This window comes from Bubalus bubalis, chromosome 12 (assembly GCF_019923935.1).
Source record: "Bubalus bubalis isolate 160015118507 breed Murrah chromosome 12, NDDB_SH_1, whole genome shotgun sequence".
NCBI classification, from domain to species: domain Eukaryota; kingdom Metazoa; phylum Chordata; class Mammalia; order Artiodactyla; family Bovidae; genus Bubalus; species Bubalus bubalis.
In genome coordinates, this window is record NC_059168.1 from 29,309,328 (window position 1) to 29,329,167 (window position 19,840).

General features: G+C 44.3%; 1 protein-coding gene across 1 annotated transcript in view; it reads left to right on the top strand.

The window, feature by feature from the left end:
* Window positions 1-9,982: 9,982 nt before the first annotated feature.
* MSH2 (mutS homolog 2) overlaps window positions 9,983-19,840 on the top strand; it is a 90,244-nt gene continuing 80,386 nt past the window's right edge. Inside the window, exon 1 of the mRNA XM_006048042.4 lies at window positions 9,983-10,276. Coding sequence (XP_006048104.1) covers window positions 10,066-10,276 — 211 coding nt within the window. The 5' untranslated portion in view covers window positions 9,983-10,065. The remainder of the gene's footprint in view (window positions 10,277-19,840) is intronic.

Consider the following 19,840-nt stretch of genomic DNA (forward strand, 5'->3'; position numbering starts at 1 on the left):
GGATGGAGGAGCCTGGTGGGCTGCAGTCCATGGGGTCGCACAGAGTCGGACACGACTGAGCGACTTCATTTTCACTTTTCACTTTGATGCATTGGAGAAGGAAATGGCAACCCACTCCAGTGTTCTTGCCTGGAGAATCCCAGGGACAGAGGAGCCTGATGGGCTGCCGTCTGTGGGGTCACACACAGTCAGACACGACTGAAGCGACTTAGCAGCAACAGCAGCAGACGCAGACGTAATGGGAAGTAAAGCCTCACTACTCTGGCCCTTTACAGAAGTTTGTTGACCCCTGTTCTAGGGTGCTAAGGGAAAGATCTGACACCTAAGGCACTGTACAAAGCTGCTTTTTACAGTTGGGGGCGGGGGGGGGGGGGGTGCTGTGCTCAGGGAAGCTGCCCAGGGCTGCAGAATCCCTGCACAGCTGAGCACCTGGGGGAAGTGGCCGGTGCCACAAGGGAAACAATACCCTTTCCTCTTGCAGTGTTGCTCCAGCGCCCTCTTTTGACAAAGCTTCAGAGCAGGCACAAAGGGTGAATTGAGGTTTAGTTGCTAAGTCGTGTCCAACTCTTTTGCAACCCCATGGACTGTAGCCCACCAGGCTCCTCTGTCCATGGGATTTCCCAGGCAAGAATGCTGGAATGGGTTGCCATTTCCTTCTCCAGGGGATCTTCCCAACTCAGGGATGGATCCCAGGTCTCTTGTATCACCTGCATTGGCAGGCAGATTCTTTTCCACTAGTGCCACTTGGAGCGCCCAATGACCTCATCACCCTCCAAAAACTTAGTCCATCACTTATATCCTCAGAATCAGCTAGTGACATTGTCACCATGTAACAAGTCCTAAATTCTTTTTTCTCTCTTACCTTCTCCATCGTTTTGGTCATCAGTCCCTGAGATTCTCCCTCAGGAATAAGTCTACCTCCAATCTGCCTTTCCTTAACACATTTATACTGATCTCTTTGCCACCAGTCTATTCCCTCTCTAGCCCAGATCAGTGGCTCAGATGGTAAAGAGTCTGCCTGCAATTTGGGAGACCCAGATTTGATCCCTGGGTCAGGAATATCCCCCTGGAGAATGGAATGGCAACCCACTCCAGTATGCTTGTCTGGAAAATCATAGATGGAGGAGCCTGTCAGGCCCCAATCCGTGGGGTCACAAAGAGTCGGACATGACTGAGTGACTAACACACACACACTTTGCCACCAATCTATTCCTTCTCTAGCCCAAATGCTAAATTGCTCCCAGAACGATTTGCCTAAAGTTGATCACAGCATTTTTCTACCCCTTCCTCCTCCAGTCTGGACCTGCACTGGGCACTCCTTCCCCTTTTGGCTGCCCAGCATCCCATCCCCTCTTCCATTTGGGGAGAATTCTCCTGTGTATGGTATTGGTGGGAGCCAATTCTTCACCTCCCTCTGCAGACGTTTAAAAGCAGTGATGTTCCCTCTGCCCTGAACATCTAGGGCACAGGCATCCCTACCTAGGACTTGAGATCTTGTGACAAAAAGGGAGAACAGTTGAGAAGACTCTCATGGGCAGTGGTGGGGTGAGACCAATGGCATACACAGGAGTGGTCCCTGAATGGCATCCAGTCCTCTATGGTCACTCCGCCTGGCCTCCCTTGGTTCCTCCTTTGTCTCCATTCCACAACTTTACCACTTGCCTAGATGTAATTTTACTTAATACCAAGCTCTCTTCACTCCCAGTCTTTCTTGTGTATTATCCCAGAACAACACAGTCAAAATATATTTTATTTCCCATTATACTCAATATATCCAACTTTGCTATATGCAAAATTTTTCTTTCCATTCCTCAAATGTTCGTGTTCCCAGGTCCTTTTATACTTTTCTTGGGCTTGACCATATCTTTTCTTTCTTTTTTTTTAAATTGAGGTATAGCTGATATACAATGTTACCTAAGTTTCGGGTGTACCACAGTCTTATGTTGTTTCTTACATCTGCAGTATCCTCTACTTAGTCAAGGCCCAGCTTAAGATCCCCTTTCATGACGGCTTTCTTAGCACTTTAGCCTCCACTCCTTTCAACACAAAGGAGGTTAGGATATGCTACCCCTAAATATGCCACTTTGGTGTAAGGGTTCTTTTTGCCCAAGGCAAATGACAATCAACAGATGCAGAAAAAATTCTTCACCCACCTCTTATCTGCCTGAAATCAGGGCATAAATTTCCCTTTGTGAAGGTGCTTCCCCTTGAATCATCCTTTGAACCAGAGATGGAGAGTTGATACTGAGATGAGTTTGCATAACCAGACCCTACTACAGTACCCCTATCCTCCATTAGTTCTCCCATATATTTCGTGGTTACTTCCTGAAAATGTATCATCTCTGGAAGGACAAACCCTCTCTCCTTTGTTAAAAGAATATATAAGACCTTGAGGATATATATATATATATATATATATATATATATACACACACACAACCAATTCTTTGATATTTACATTTCTGTGAACTGCTGTGCATGTATATATTAATAAAAAGTGTGCCTTTTCCCCTGTTAATCTGTCTATTGTTAGTTTAACTCACACTCACATTCTCCCAGTCACTGAATTTGAGAGTAAAGAGAAAGTTTTCCCTCCTCAATAAACACAACACATTCTGTAGATACAACATAATTTGTTATTTCCGATCATCCTAAAACATGCCCCCGCCTGCTAACAATTCCCACTGACCCTGAAGCTGCCATTCCTATCTCTTTTCCTTTTTTTATCAAGCTTCTTAAATAGAAATAGTACATTGTGTTTTCAAACCACAGAGTCTCTGTTGCCTATATCAACCAACCAAAGAGCTTTATGAAAAATAGACTTCTTCAGATTATTTGCCTACATTTACACTGGTTTATTTATCTATTATTGAGATGTAAGATTTCTCTATATATTCTGGATACAAATCCTTTGTCATATATATAATTTCCAAATATTTTCTCAGAAGAAGATACAGAGCACATGAAAAGATGCTCAATATCATTAGTCATTAAGGAAATGAAAATCAAATCACAATAAGATACCATTCATACCCACTAGGATGGCTAGAATCAAAAAGACAGGAACAAGTGTGGGTGAGGATGTGGTAAAGTTAGAACCCTTATACATTGCTGAAGAGAATGTAAAATGTTTCAGGCATTTTGGAAAACAGTTTTGCAATTCCTCAAGATGTAAAACATAGCAGGTTAAACATACGGGTTATAGTTTACCATGAGGACTACAATTAAACATACATTAAAAGGTGTGATCCAGCAATCCCACTTCTAGGTATATATCCAATAGAAATAAAAACAGACATATGTCCACATAAGAACTTATAAACGAACATTCATAGCAGCATTATTCGTGATGGCCAAAATGTGGAAACAATCCAAATGTCCACTGACTGATGAATAAATAGAAAAAATGTGGTGTAGTCATACAATGATATATTATTTGGTAATAAAAAGGAGTGACACATACGATGTGAATGAACTTCAAACATTATGCTCAGTGAAAGGAGCCAGTCACTAAACATCCTGTCTTGTATGATTCCATTTACATGCAATGCCCAGAAAAGGTAAAATTATAGGGACAGAAAGTTGATCTGTGTTTGCCAGGAGCTAGGAAGGGCAATAGGGAGTGACTGCTAATTGGTGTGCAGTTCCTTTTTGGAGGGACAAAATATTCTAAAATTAGATTGTAATTATGGTTATGCCTGCCTGTGTGCTAAGTTGCTTCAGTTGTGTCCGACTCTTTGTGACCCTATGGACTATAGCCTATCCGGCTCCTCTGTCTATGGAGTTCTCCAGACAAGAATTCTGGAGTAGGTTGCCATGACCTCCTCCAAGGGATCTTTCCTACCCAGGGATTGAACCCGCATTTCCTGTGTCTCTTGCATTGGCAGGCGGGTTCTTTACCACTAGCACCACCTGGGAAGTCCAGTTATGGTTATACAACCCTGTTCGTATACCCCAAATCACTGAGCCACCAGGGCAGGGGTTCCCTGGTGGCTTGGATGGTAAAGAATCTGCCTGCAATGCAGGAGACCCTGGTTCAATTCCTGGGTCAGGATGATCCCCTGGAGAAGGGAATGACGACCCACTCTAGTACTCTTGCCTCGAGAATTCCATGGACAGAGGAGCCTCAAGGGCTATAGTCCATGGAGTTGCAAAGAGTCGAACACAACTGAGTGACTAATACTTTCATTGAGTTAAATACTTTACATGAATTGTGCAGTATGTAAATTATGTTTTCATAAAGCTGTTTAAAAAAGAAAAAGATGTCTTACTCAGCTCCAAGGGCCCTTTTAAATCCTCCTTTCTCTGAAACTGCAGTGACATGGTTGACAGCACTTCACTTACTGTCTCTTTTTAATAATGGGATAATACAACCAAATTATAAAAATTTTAGAAACTAGAGTGGTGGCAAAATTGGTGTTGAATTTCTCATGGGCATACTATCATAGAAAACTGAACTGACAATAATTTACTTTTAAGATTAAATTAAACACGTCAAAATTTACTAAACATTTCTCTATTTTTGGTTGTTTAAAAATCTTACTACTTCTTTGAAGAGCCTCTTTGTTAGGTGTGTGTGCTTTTTTGCCCAACACTTATTCTGATTATAAATAAGTGTTATTATAAATTTGATAAATATGAGAAAAGTAAAAACCATTTGGGGGTAATGGTTTTATTGTGTATGTTAGTTGCTTAGTCATGTCTGACACTATGTGACCCCATGGACTGTACCCTGCCGGCTCCTCTATCCATGGAGTTTTCCAGGCAAAAATACTGGAGTAGGTTGCCATTCCCTTCTCCAGGGGATCTTCTCGACCCAGGGATCAAATCCAGGTCTCCTGCAGGCGGGTTCTTCACCCCCAGCCACCAGTGCTGCACCCCATCAAGCATATGGTGTCTTCCAGTTACAAAGGGATTTTGCAAAATCCCTCATCTGTTATTTTCAGAATCTCATAGTTTCCTAAGTGGGTCTAGAAAATATATAAAATTTCTGTAAGATACACTATTTCACATAACTTTCAAAATTATCAGCTTCCCTCACAGCTCAGTTGGTAAAGAATCGGCCTGCAGTGCAGGAGACCCTGGTTCAATTCCTGGGTCAGGAAGATTCCCTGGAAAAGGGATAGGCTACCCACTACAGTATTCTTGGGCTTCCCTGTGGCTCAGCTGGTCAAGAATGTGCCTGCAATTCAGGAGACCTGGCTTCGATCCCTGGGTTGGGAAGATCCCCTGGAGAAGGGAAAGGCTACTCACTCTAGTATTCTGGCCTGGAGAATTCCATGGACTGTATAACCCATGGGGTTGCAAAGAGTCGGACACAACTGAGCGACTTTCACTTTTCAAAATTATCATAAATATTTAATCTGTGCACATGGCTTTAAAGAAAAGATACTTTCACCTTTCAAAATTATCATAAATATTTAATCTGTGCACATTGCTTTAAAGAAAAGATACTTTCACCTTTCAAACTTATCATAAATATTTAATCTGTGCACATGGCTTTAAAGAAAAGATACTGTTAAAACAATCTCTTAGAGAGTTTGCGGGTAGCCTAATGGTTAGAACTCTGGGCTTTCACTGCCATGGCCTGGGGTTTAGTCCCTGGTCAGGTAACTGACGGAGAAGGCAATGGCACCCCACTCCGGTACTCTTGCCTGGAGAATCCCCTGGATGGAGGAGCCTGGTGGGCTGCAGTCCATGGGATCGCTAAAAGTCCTACACGACTGAGCAACTTCACTTTCACTTTTCACTTTCATGCACTGGAGAAGGAAATGGCAACCCACTCCAGTGTTCTTGCGTGGAGAATCCCAGGGATGGGGGAGCCTGGTGGGCTGCCGTCTATGGGGTCGCACAGAGTCGGACACGATTGAAGTGACTTAGCAGCAGCAGGTAACTGAAATCCCGCAAGCCACATGGCATGCCATAAAAAACAAACCAAAAAACCCCAACAAACCAAAACAAAAAAAAAACAATTTATTAGGCAAATTGATTACAAACACATTTCAATGTTTTACTTCAAGCTTGTCTCCAGGCAGCGTAATTTAAAGGTCCCTCTTCTTGCAGACATTTGGGAGGGAAAAAAGTCCTCTGGATCATTGTTATTAGTCTGGATACAAAGAGTCTCTGAAATCATTACCTATCTTTAAAGTCTGGTGAAAGGTTATCATCCTCTGCCAAGGCTGATAGCCTTGTGATGAATTTCTAGACTTTATGCCCATTAAAGTCAACCAGTAAGTAAGGGTCAGTTGCTCAGTCGTGCCCAACTCTTTGCAACCTCATGGACTGCAGCCCACCAGGCTCCTCTGTCCGTAAGATTTTCCAGGCAAGGATACTGGAATGGGTTGCCATTTCCTTCTCCAGGAGATCTTCCCAACCCAGGGATCGAACCCCAGTCTCCTGCACTGCAGGCAGATTCTTTACTGACTGAGCTACAAGGGAAGCCCTCAACTGATAAACAAATACCTAATTCAATGAATAAGTGAAAGACATAGTCTGGGTGGGGGGAAACGCGATGATAAACAGTATCAGATCAGATCAGATCAGATCAGTCGATCAGTCACATCCGACTCTTTGCGACCCCATGAATTGCAGCACGCCAGGCCTCCCTGTCCATCACCAACTCCTGGAGTTCACTGAGACTCACGTCCATCGAGTCAGTGATGCCATCCAGCCATCTCATCCTCTGTCGTCCCCTTCTCTTCCTGCCCCCAATCCCTCCCAGCATCAGAGTCTTTTCCAATGAGTCAACTCTTCGCAAGAGGTGGCCAAAGTACTGGGGTTTCAGCTTTAGCATCATTCCTTCCAAAGAAATCCCAGGGCTGATCTCCTTCAGAATGGACTGGTTGGATCTCCTTGCAGTCCAAGGGACTCTCAAGACTTCTCCAACACTACAGTTCAAAAGCATCAATTCTTCGGGGCTCAGCCTTCTTCACAGTCCAACTCTCACATCCATACATGACCCCAGGAAAAACCATAGCCTTGACTAGACGAAGCTTTGTTGGCAAAGTAATGTCTCTGCTTTTGAATATGCTGTCTAGGTTGGTCATAACTTTCCTTCCAAGGAGTAAGCGTCTTTGAATTTCATGGCTGCAGTCACCATCTGTAGTGATTTTGGAGCCCAGAAAAAGTCTGACACTGTTTCCACTGTTTCCCCATCTATTTCCCATGAAGTGATGGGACCAGATGCCATGATCTTCGTTTTCTGAATGTTGAGCTTTAAGCCAACTTTTTCACTCTCCTCTTTCACCTTCATCAAGAGGCTTTTTAGTTCCTCTTCACTTTCTGCCATAGGGTGGTGTCATCTGCATATCTGAGGTTATTGATATTTCTCCCGGCAATCTTGATTCCAGCTTGTGCTTCTTCCAGCCCAGCATTTCTCATGATGTACTCTGCATATAAGTTAAATAAGCAGGGTGACAATATACAGCCTTGACATACTCCTTTTCCTATTTGGAACCAGTCTGTTGTTCCATGTCCATTTCTAACTGTTGCTTCCTGACCTGCATACAGATTTCTCAAGAGGCAGGTCAGATGGTCTGGTATTCCCATCTCTTTCAGAATTTTCCACAGTTTATTGTGATCCACACAGTCAAAGGCTTTGGCATAGTCAATAAAGCAGAAATAGATGCTTTTCTGGAACTCTCTTGCTTTTTCCATGATCCAGCGGATGTTGGCAATTTGATCTCTGGTTCCTCTGCCTTTTCTAAAACCAGCTTGAACATCAGGAAGTTCACGGTTCACATATTGCTGAAGCCTGGCTTGGAGAATTTTGAGCATTACTTTACTAGCATGTGAGATGAGTATAAAGGCTTTTAAAAAAAACATAAAATATTTTCAAAGCTATTTCATTTAATCCTGACATCACCCTTGGTGTTATTATTATCGTGTTGCCTTCCTCTGCACTCACTATTTATAATGTGTATGGGGAAAGGGGAGAGATGGATGGCACTTAGGCTAAGGTTATCAAAAAGGAGTGGTTGTTGTGATACACAGTTCATTCATTTACAGACATCTCCTGTGTTCCTCATATGTGCCAGGTTCTCTGGCACACAGATAGTTAAACTTACAGAATCTGGAGCCTAAACTCTAGCTCAATCACTTACTATTAGTTCTGGATTTTGGGGTAAGCTACCTCACATTTCTTAGTTTCAGTTTCCTCATTGTAAAATAAGAATAACAATAGTTCTTAACGCTTAGAGTTGCAAAAATTAAAACGTAAAAATAAAAGTTAATAAAATGCTGATAACATTGGCCTTTATCATTAAATAAATATAATACTCACCTGTGTTCTTTCCAAGTGTTTGGTAAGAGAAACAGGTAAACAGATATTTCTAAAACAATGTAGCAAATATAATATGGGTATGAATATGAGTAAGGGAAAGATTGAAGGCAGGAAGAGAAGGGGACGAGAGATGAGATGGTTGGATGGCATCACCAACTGGATGGACATGAGTTTGAGCAAGCTCTGGGAGTTGGTGATGGACAGGGAAGCCTGGCATGCTGCAGTCCATTGGGTTGCAGAGTCGGACACGACTGAGGGACTGAACTGAACTGTTGAATAAGATGGTACTTCAGAAGATAACTCAACTAATTACACCTGGAGGGAATGGACTTCTTTCAGGTCTGGGCACTGAAGAATGACCAGGAGTTTGCTACACAAAGGGCAGGGAAGGACCATTCCAGAGCAGAGGGACAAGTTTGTGTTAGGTATTGAAAGGTAAGGGGAAGTTTATTACTGCAGCTGGAAGAGCTGGTGTGAAAGGAGGGAACACTAGTAGGAGATGTAGTCAGCAGTCTGATAGCTCAAACTTTCTCTACTTCTGAAACTATTTGAATTTTAACATTTAGGTCAGTGGTTTCTAAACCGAGCTGACTGTCAAGAATTTCCAGGGAGCTTTCTTAAAAGATCCCAAAAACCCACCTTCAGAAATTCCAACCCATTAGGTTGGGGTGGGGCCCAGGAATAACTTCGAAAAGCTCCTGGGGGTAATTATGCACCTTTGAAACAGGGTTTGGGACAGATTTCATGGGGGGAAGGGTGATCAAACAGGAGAGTGCAATACCTTTTGTTAGGCAGGTAACTGTGCAGGATGTATCCTGACCTCCTTCCTTCAAGTCTTTGCTCAGCAGTAAAAAAAAAAAAAAAAAAAAATCCAACCCTCCCCACCCTGTCCTTTATACCTAAACACTTACTTCTAACAGTTTACTTACTATAAGTTTGCTGCTGTTTTAGTTGCTAAATCGTGTGCAACTCTTTTACGACCCCATGGATCCTCTGTCACTGGATTTCCCAAGCAAGAATACCGGAGTGGGTTTCCATTTCCTTGTCCAAGAGATCTTCCCCACCCACGGATCGAACCAACGTCTCCTACATCACCAGGCAGATTCTTTTACCATTATCTGAATACATTCATTAGAATATAAGCTCAATAAAGACTGTGATTTTTCTCTTATCTTTACTAATCCTCAGATCCTATGTCTGGAGCATATTAAGTTTTCTGTTTTTGAATGAATCAATCAATCAAAGAGTGAAGTCTTGGCTAGGATGGAGTTTGCTTAAAAAAGAAAACGGAGGCAGCTGGAAGGAGAGGGGCATAGGTTAAAAAAAAATACTGTGATACGAAGGCTAGTTTTTCCTTGCTTTCAAGTTTCTTTTTGATTTCACTCTCTTGCTTACGGGTACATAATAAACTCAAAACCAGCCGGAACCTCCCATCTGACCTCTTAATCTAGCTCTTCCTCCACCTGGTACCCACGCCTGTGCAGCCCAGAAAACCCGGAGACCTAACCCTTTCAACGATGGGCGTCTGCCACGGTCGGCGCGCGACCTAGGCTCACGCATGCGCATTATACAGAGTCACCAGCGTGCGCGGGAAGCTGGGCCGCGTCCGATTATGATTGGCTGTCGGGGCGCACTCCCACCCACAGAGTAGCAGTGCTGGATGCTGATTGGGTGCCTCCGCAGAGGCCGGACGCGCTTGGGGGGCGAGGGAGGGGAGGCGGGAAACATCTTGGTGGGTGCGGGGTCGTGCAGTTCTCTCGGGCGGCTGGTGGAGAGGTTTCGAAATGGCGGTGCAGCCGAAGGACACGCTGCAGCTGGATAGCGCGGCCGAGGTCGGCTTTGTGCGCTTCTTCCAAGGCATGCCGGAGAAGCCGACCACCACAGTGCGCCTTTTTGACCGGGGTGACTTCTACACCGCGCACCGGGAGGACGCGCTGCTGGCCGCCCGCGAAGTGTTCAAGACCCAGGGGGTGGTCAAGTATATGGGGCCGACAGGTGAGGGCGGGAATGGCGCGGGCTCGGGTCGGGGGGAACCCCGCAGAGTGGCTCCTCTCAGGAAGTGGTACGGTGTCGGGCCGGGAGGCCCGGGGGCGGGGACTCTGGTGTTTCGTGGGGGCACTGCGCGTGCTCCGGTCCCTGCCTGGCCCAGAGGGGCGCCACCCGCCCCCTGCCCTGCCTCCGCCCTAAGTCTGCCCCTCGGCAGTTGCCCCGGATCAGAACTAATAGCGATCGCTGTGTGCCTGGCTTCATGCGAGGCGTTTGAACACATTGTTCTATTTTTTTTTTTTTTTGCAGTCCGCGTGGGTGTCTGCTTCTCAGCCCCCGCCTTGGCGCTGTGTATCTCATCACAAACGCTGCCAATCCTCGTTATCACAAATGTCAGTCCAGGATTGAAATTTAGAATAGAAAGGATTTAGGGAGACCGTTTTATGTCACCAGTGTGTTTTTACCTGTTGGCCGAACGTGATTTATATCGCTGTTCAGCGCAGGGACTTATAATGTCTACAGTTGCTAGGCAGTATTGGTGGTCGGGACCTTGAACTCTGGAGCCAGATTGCCTGGATTCAAGTCTTAGCCCCTCCTTTTACCAGCTGTGTGTCCTTGAGTTAGTCTTGGATGTCTGTGACTCCGCTCGGAATTCAGCGCCCTCGGTAACCCACCCCCATTTCTCTAGCATTATCTCTCCCTGGAAAGCTACTACAAACTTCTCACCCTCTTGTGAGTTAGATGTTCTAAACATCTTGTTTTATTTTAATCTTTTATCCCTGACTCTTTTGTGAATGAACATTCTAGGAGGAGTAAGGAGTTGCAGGCTTTAGACCTGCCTTTGCCATGTGCAGATGGGATGTTACTGACGAAAGATGTTTAATTCAGCAGATATACATTTATTGAATGCTACCTTGTCAGGCAGGGTTCTGGACACTGGGAGTACATAGATCAAAAGGCAGTATCGCCACCTTCACAGAGCTCCCTCTAGTGGATGTTTGTGTGCTTAGTCTCTGGATGTGCTAGGCTTTGTCGCTCAGTCCTGTTGAGAACTCTTTGCGACCCCATGGACTGAAGCCCAACAATCTCCTCTGTCCATGGGGATTGTCCAGGCAAGAGTACTGGAGTGGGTTGCCATGCCCTCCCAGGGGATCTTCCCAATCCAGAGATCGAACCCAGGTCTCCCACATTGCAGGCGGATTCCCCTGAGCTCCCAGGGAAGCCCCCTTTAGTGGAGAGCAAGGCAGAAATCTCATTCCAGTTGAAGACCTGTGGAAGATGCTGCAGAACAAGTTACAGACGAGGCGGAGACAGGGTTGCCAAAGACTGTACCTGGCAGAAGAGGCATTACAAGAAGCTAAATTTCACTTGAGTCTTGAGAAACCCTGTACCTGTCAGCAGGAACTTCCTTTCCCCACAGTTTTCCGAAACACAGGCAGCCACAAATCTGCTTTCTCTCTCTCTAGAAACACTGGTGTTGAGTGACTTCTCTCACTTAACATTTTCAAGTTTCATCTGTGTTATCAATCCTTCATTACTTTTTATTGCCAAATATTCCAGTTGTATGGATGTACCATACTTCATTTAATCCATTTTTTAGTTGATCCATATTTGGATTATTTTTTGAACCTATATTTTTAATGTCATCTATATCCATTCTCTCCTTCCCTGTTGTGCCAGTGAAGAGAGGAGCCTTTTGCTGTGGTCTGGATCCCATCTCCTCTTCTCACAGATGGCTTTCTGTTGATCATTTCTTCTCTTTGGTTCATTCTATTGGCATTTAGTCTTCATATCCTTTTGGCTGCTTTTCTCTGACTCTAAAACAACTAGTGATACATTATTATAATAAAGCCCTGCTAGTTGGGTTAGTACCTAGCTTCAATTTATTGATGAGAAATCTGAGTCCTTAGAAAACAAAGTTCCTTATCCTTTGTCTCTTTTGCTGTCAGAACTCAGCTTAGAAGGCATCTCCTGGAAACCTTTCTTGACTCCCATTTTAAGGCTGCCTGGTTAGCTGCCCCTCTTAGGTGTTCCCTGCCTTAGGACCTTCTTACCAGTCTCTGCCTCTGAATTCCAGTCCCTGGTACGGTGCCCACATGTGAGTGAAAGTCACTCAGTCATGTCCAACTCTTTGCGACCCCATGGACTGTACAGTCCATGGAATTCTCCAAGCCAGAATACTGGATTGGGTAGCCTTTCCCTTCTCCAGGGGATCTTCCCAAGCCAGGGATTGAACCCAGGTCTCCCACATTGCAGGCGGTAGCAGACACATCATCAGCTGAATGAAGATGGGGGTTCCAAGTTATTCTTGAGGCGGAGAATCTTGTACCAACCTGAAGTTTTTTCTTCTGTCCCAGATGGAGGCTGGGTAGCTTTCTCTTCCAGCTCCCCTTCAGTTTTTCTTCCTGGCTTTCAGACTTAAAGCATACAGCTAAACTCTTCACCAGAAACAGAGTAACCATACATCTGGTGCTTATCTGTAAACAAGACTTAAAATGCATTGCCACATCAGTGTGTCACTTGTTTGAGAGAAGTAGTATCTTTGGAGGATAACAGTATCTTTGGAGATGGTTTGACAACCTATCTGGAGATTAGTAGTAGAGGAAGTGTGAGAGGCCTTGGGGGTGGGGAATCACCTCATTTGCCTCTTGACCCACCACTTTTAAGAAATCTGCCCTGGGGACTTTCCTGGTTGTCCAGTGGTTAGAACTCTGTGCTTCCACTGCAGAGGACACAGGTTTGACCCCTGGTCAGGGAACTAAGATCCCTCATGCTGCTTGATAGACAGCCAAAATAAGGCAGTGCTGTTGTGAATGTGTTTTCCTGTTGAGTGTGTCTATAGAAAGACAGGATTGCTCTGCCTCTGCCCTTGGCCAGGCAGCTAACTTTGATGTGCAAATAGATGTAATAATAGAGAGTGTTGGGGCTTGTGGATCCGAGAGTGCTTGTTCATGTGTGCTAAGCATTCAAATTCCAAATCAGTGCTGGCCAGACAAGTATGCTGGCACATCCTACTAGGCTGATTTAAGAATTGTTTCGGAATTATGTGCCAGACCAGTGTTTTTTTTCCTCTCTCCCCAGAAATTTTTTGCTGAGTTGGACTTTATGTTTTCCCTTCTAAATTAAAGGATGATATAACAGTGTTTTGAAGCTCATTGCTCTATTTATTGCAAGTCGTTGACCGATAACTACAGTGCGTTTATAAACATCTCTGGGAGAAATTCCTCTCTAATTTTGTATTGACTGTGGTTCAGTGCTTTCCACGAGCAAATTTTATGATAATAATTCATCATATGAATAATATTCAGTGTAGTTTAGTTGCTCAGTCATATCCAACTCTTTGCCACCCCATAGACTGTAACCCACCAGGCTCCTCTGTCCATGGAATTCTTCAGGCAGAAATACTGGAGTGGTTACCCATTCCCTTCTCCAGGGGAATCTTCCCGACCCAGGGATCAAACCCATGTGTCCTGCTTTGCAGGCAGATTCTTTATCATCTGAGCCATCAGATCAGATCAGATCAGTCGCTCAGTCATGTCCGACTCTTTGCGACACCATGAATCGTAGCACGCCAGGCCTCCCTGTCCATCACCAACTCCCGGAGTTCACTCAGACTCACGTCCATCGAGTCAGTGATGCCATCCAGCCATCTCAGCCTCCGTTGTCCCCTTCTCCTCTTGCCCCCAATCCCTCCCAGCATCAGAGTCTTTTCCAATGAGTCAGCTCTTCGCATGAGGTGGCCAAAGTATTGGAGTTTCAGCTTTAGCATCATTCCTTCCAAAGAAATCCCAGGGCTGATCTCCTTCAGAATGGACTGGTTGGATCTCCTTGCAGTCCAAGGGACTCTCAAGAGTCTTCTCCAACACCACAGTTCAAAAGCATCAATTCTTCGGGGCTCAGCCTTCTTCACAGTCCAACTCTCACATCCATACATGACCACAGGAAAAACCATAGCCTTGACTAGACGAACCTTTGTTGGCAAAGTAATGTCTCTGCTTTTGAATATGCTATCTAGGTTGGTCATAACTTTCCTTCCAAGGAGTAAGCGTCTTTGAATTTCATGGCTGCAGTCGCCATCTGTAGTGATATTGGAGCCCAGAAAAATAAGGTCTGACACTGTTTCCACTGTTTCCCCATCTATTTCCCATGAAGTGATGGGACCAGATGCCATGATCTTCGTTTTCTGAATGTTGAGCTTTAAGCCAACTTTTTCACTCTCCACTTTAACCTTCCTCAAGAGGCTTTTGAGTTCCTCTTCACTTTCTGCCATAGGGTGGTGTCATCTGCATATCTGAGGTTATTGATATTTCTCCCGGCAATCTTGATTCCAGCTTGTGTTTCTTCCAGCCCAGCGTTTCTCATGATGTACTCTGCATATAGGTTAAATAAACAGAGTGACAATATACAGCCTTGACGTACTCCTTTTCCTATTTGGAACCAGTCTGTTGTTCCATGTCCAGTTCTAACTGTTGCTTCCTGACCTGCATACAAATTTCTCAAGAGGCAGATCAGGTGGTCTGGTATTCCCATCTCTTTCAGAATTTTCCACAGTTTATTGTGATCCACACAGTCAAAAGCTTTGGCATAGTCAATAAAGCAGAAATAGATGCTTTCTGGAACTCTCTTGCTTTTTCGATGATCCAGCGGATGTTGGCAATTTGATCTCTGGTTCCTCTGCCTTTTCTAAAACCAGCTTGAACATCAGGAAGTTCAAGGTTCACGTATTGCTGAAGCCTGGCTTGGAGAATTTTGAGCATTACTTTACTAGCGTGTGAGATGAGTGCAATTGTGTGGTAGTTTGAGCATTCTTTGGGATTGGAATGAAAACTGACCTTTTCCAGTCCTGTGGCCACTGCTGAGTTTTCCAAGTTTGCTGGCATATTGAGTGCAGCACTTTCACAGCATCATCTTTCAGGATTTGGAATAGCTCAACTGGAATTCCATCACCTCCACTAGCTTTGTTCGTAGTGATGCTTTCTAAGGCCCACTTGACTTCACATTCCAGGATGTCTGGCTCTAGGTCAGTGATCACACCATCATGATTATCTTGGTTGTGAAGATCTTTTTTGTACAGTTCTGTGTATTCTTGCCATCTCTTCTTAATATCTTCTGCTTCTGTTAGGTCCATACCATTTCTGTCCTTTATCGAGCCCATCTTTGCATGAAATGTTCCTTTGGTATCTCTGATTTTCTTGAAGAGATCTCTAGTCTTTCCCATTCTGTTGTTTTCCTCTATTTCTTTGCATTGATCTCTGAGGAAGGCTTTCTTATCTCTTCTTGCTATTCTTTGGAACTCTGCATTCAGATGTTTATATCTTTCCTTTTCTCCTTTGCTTTTCGCTTCTCTTCTTTTCACAGCTATTTGTAAGGCCTCCCCAGACAGCCATTTTGCTTTTTTGCATTTCTTTTCCATGGGGATGGTCTTGATCCCTGTCTCCTGTACAATGTCACGAACCTCATTCCATAGCTCATCAGGCACTCTATCTATCAGATCTAGGCCCTTAAATCTATTTCTCACTTCCACTGTATAATCATAAGGGATTTGATTTAGGTCATACCTGAATGGTCTAGTGGTTTTCCCTACTTTCTTCAATTTAAGTCTGAATTTGGTAATAAGGAGTTCATGGTCTGAGCCACAGTCAGCTCCTGGTCTTGTTTTTGCTGACTGTATAGAGCTTCTCCATCTTTGGCTGCAAAGAATATAATCTGATTTCGGTAACGACCATCTGGTGAAGTCCATGTATAGAGTCTTCTCTTGTGTTGTTGGAAGAGGGTGTTTGTTATGACCAGTGCATTTTCTTGGTGAAACTCTATTAGTCTTTGCCCTGCTTCATTCCATATTCCAAGGCCAAATTTGCCTGTTACTTCAGGTGTTTCTTCCTACTTTTGCGTTCCAGTCCCCTATAATGAAAAGGACATCTTTTTTGGGTGTTAGTTCTAAAAGGTCTTGTAGGTCTTCATAGAACCGTTCAACTTCAGCTTCTTCAGCTTTACTGGTTGGGGCATAGACTTGGATTACTGTGATATTGAATGGGTTGGAAATAAACAGAGATCATCCTGTCGTTTTTGAGATTGCATCCAAGTACTGTATTTCGGACTCTTTTGTTGACCATGATGGCTACTCCATTTCTTCTGAGGGATTCCTGCCCTCAGTAGTAGATATAATGGTCATCTGAGTTAAATTCACCCATTCCAGTCCATTTCAGTTCGCTGATTCCTAGAATGTCGACACTCACTTTTGCCATCTCTTATTTGACCACTTCCAATTTGCCTTGATTCATGGACCTGACATTCTAGATTCCTATGCAGTTTTGCTCTTTACAGCTTCAGACCTTGCTTCTATCACCAGTCACATCCACAGCTGGGTATTCTTTTTGCTTTGGCTCCATCCCTTCATTCTTTCTGGAGTTATTTCTCCACTGATCTCCAGTAGCATATTGGGCACCTACTGACCTGGGGAGTTTCTCTTTCAGTATCCTATCATTTTGCCTTTTCATACTGTTCATGGGGTTCTCAAGGCAAGAATACTGAAGGTGGTTGCCATTCCCTTCTCCAGTGGACCACATTCTGTCAGATCTCTCCACCATGACCTGCCCGTCTTGGGTTGCCCCACGGGCATGACTTAGTTTCATTGAGTTAGACAAGGCTGTGGTCCTAGTGTGATGAGATTGACTAGTTTTCTGTGAGTATGGTTTCAGTGTGTTTGTCCTCTGATGCCCTCTTGCAACACCTACCGTCTTATTTGGGTTTCTCTTACCTTGGTCGTGGGGTATCTCTTCATGGCTGCTCCAGCAAAGTGCAGCCAATGCTCCTTACCTTGGACGAGGGGTATCTCCTCACCGCCACCCTTCCTGACCTTCAACGTGGGATAGCTCCTCTAGGCCCTCCTGTGCCCTCAAAGCCAAGGTGTTGGGTTGGTCCTCCCGGCCGCCGCCCCTGGCCTTGGGCTTAGTGGGGTGGGGTAGCTCCTCCTGTCCGCCACCCCTGGGAAGTCCATAAATAATGTTTCTTATGTATTCAATTGGATGAGCCAGTAGGTTGTCCAATAGTTCTGCTTTGCATGGGGACTAAGAGGGCTCCTGGGGTGCTGGACTTTCAGTGGTAAAAGTTGGCGAGTCTTGGGCAAAGTGGGATAGGTGGGATAGGTGACTACCTAGTCACCCTATGTGCTAGGCAAAAACAGGAAATAGTTTAAATGGGGCCTACCATTCCACTGAGGTTCTGGTCCTGAGTGAGTCTTAATTGGGAGAAGTGAGACTATTGCAGCCTGGGTAGATCTTATATCTCTCATATGCCTCTTGAGAATGTGAGTATAGGCTTTGCTGAAGGAGTAACATTCAGAGTAGACGTAATTTTCATGCAGCTTGCTTTCTACATGCAAGGTAAAGAAAGGTAGTCTATTCAAGTCTGTAAAAATGTGGCTGTGTTTTACTTGCTGAGTTGAAAACTGGCAACCTAAATAATGTTTTCTTAAAAGTTTGAATTAATTGCCTATATTTTAAAGATTGGGTGGTTTCATGAAAACATTCAGATTTTGAGCTTCTTTTGAAAATTCTGGGTAGTTGGAAACTGGGCAGATTAGCAGTGGCTTGAGTCCAGTGGCTGCTCCCTCTGACCTAGCGAGTCTAGCTTTTCCTTTTACCTTGTGCTTTCCTCATTTTGTCACAGTTCCCACATTTGAAGTCATTTGTCATCTGTCAGTTGTGTTCTTCCTTTGGCTTTCTCTGCTCATTTGATACCCGCCTGGTCCCTGTACCTGGTCCTGGATTAGATCATAAGAAATGTTCTAGGGAATAACTTTAGAGAGGCAAGATTTGAGCCCGTTTTCAGGGTGTCTGTGACAGCGGAGGTGCTTGTCCACTGCTTATGTAACTAGTAAAATGATATTGAAAGTATCAGCTCTGTCTTGCTGTAAAAAATAATTGTATTATGTCATTTAATTAATTTGTATTTGTATTTAATATTTGTGCTTGATACAGTCTATTGTTAAATTTAGGTTAAGTCTCTCATAAGATTTAGAGTTGTCAGAATAATCTGCATGTATATTCTTTTTTTAAATTTAAATTTATTTATTTTAATTGGAGGCTAATTACTTTACAATATTGTACTGGTTTTGCTATACATCATCATGAATCCACCACAGGTGTACACGTGCTCCCCATCCTGAACTCCCCTCCCAGGTCCCTCCCCTTACCACTCCTCTGGGTCATCCCGTGCACCAGCCCCGAGCATCCTGTATCCTGCATCGAACCTGGACCTGGTGATTCATTTCACATATGATATTATACATGTTTCAATGCCATTCTCCCAAATCATCCCACCTTCTTCCTCTCATACAGAGTCCAAAAGACTGTTCTATACATCTGTGTCTCTTTTGCTGTCTCACATACAGGGTTATCGTTCAGATCAGATCAGATCAGTCGCTCAGTCATGTCCGACTCTTGTGACCCCATGAATCGCAGCACGCCAGGCCTCCCTGTCCATCACCAACTCCCGGAGTTCACTCAGACTCATGTCCATCGAGTCCGTGATGCCATCCAGCCATCTCATCCTCTGTCGTCCCCTTCTCCTCTTGCTCCCAATCCCTCCCAGCATCAGAGTCTTTTCCAATGAGTCAACTCTTCGCATGGGGTGGCCAAGTACTGGAGTTTCAGCTTTAGCATCATTCCTTCCAAAGAAATCCCAGGGCTGATCTCCTTCAGAATGGACTGGTTGGATCTCCTTGCAGTCCAAGGGACTCTCAAGAGTCTTCTCCAACACCACAGTTCAAAACCATCAATTCTTCAGCGCTCAGCCTTCTTCACAGTCCAACTCTCACATCCATACATGACCACAGGAAAAACCAAAGCCTTGACTAGACGGACCTTTGTTGGCAAAGTAATGTCTCTGCTTTTGAATATGCTATCTAGGTTGGTGATAACTTTTCTTCCAAGGAGTAAGCGTCTTTTAATTTCATGGCTGCAGTCACCATCTGTAGTGATTTTGGAGCCCAGAAAAATAAAGTCTGACACTGTTTCCACTGTTTCCCCATCTATTTCCCATGAAGTGGTGGGACCAGATGCCATGATCTTCATTTTCTGAATGTTGAGCTTTAAGCCAACTTTTTCAGTCTCCACTTTCACTTTCTTCAAGAGGCTTTTGAGTTCCTCTTCACTTTCTGCCATAAGGGTGGTGTCATCTGCATATCTGAGGTTATTGATATTTCTCCCGGCAATCTTGATTCCAGCTTGTGTTTCTTCCAGCCCAGCGTTTCTCATGATGTACTCTGCATATAGGTTAAATAAGCAGGGTGACAATATACAGCCTTGATGTACTACTTTTCCTATTTGGAACCAGTCTGTTGTTCCATGTCCAGTTCTAACTGTTGCTTCCTGACCTGCATACAAATTTCTCAAGAGGCAGATCAGGTGGTCTGGTATTCCCATCTCTTTCAGAATTTTCCACAGTTTATTGTGATCCACACAGTCAAAGGCTTTGGCATAGTCAATAAAGCAGAAATAGATGCTTTTCTGGAACTCTCTTGCTTTTTCGATGATCCAGCGGATGTTGGCAATTTGATCTCTGGTTCCTCTG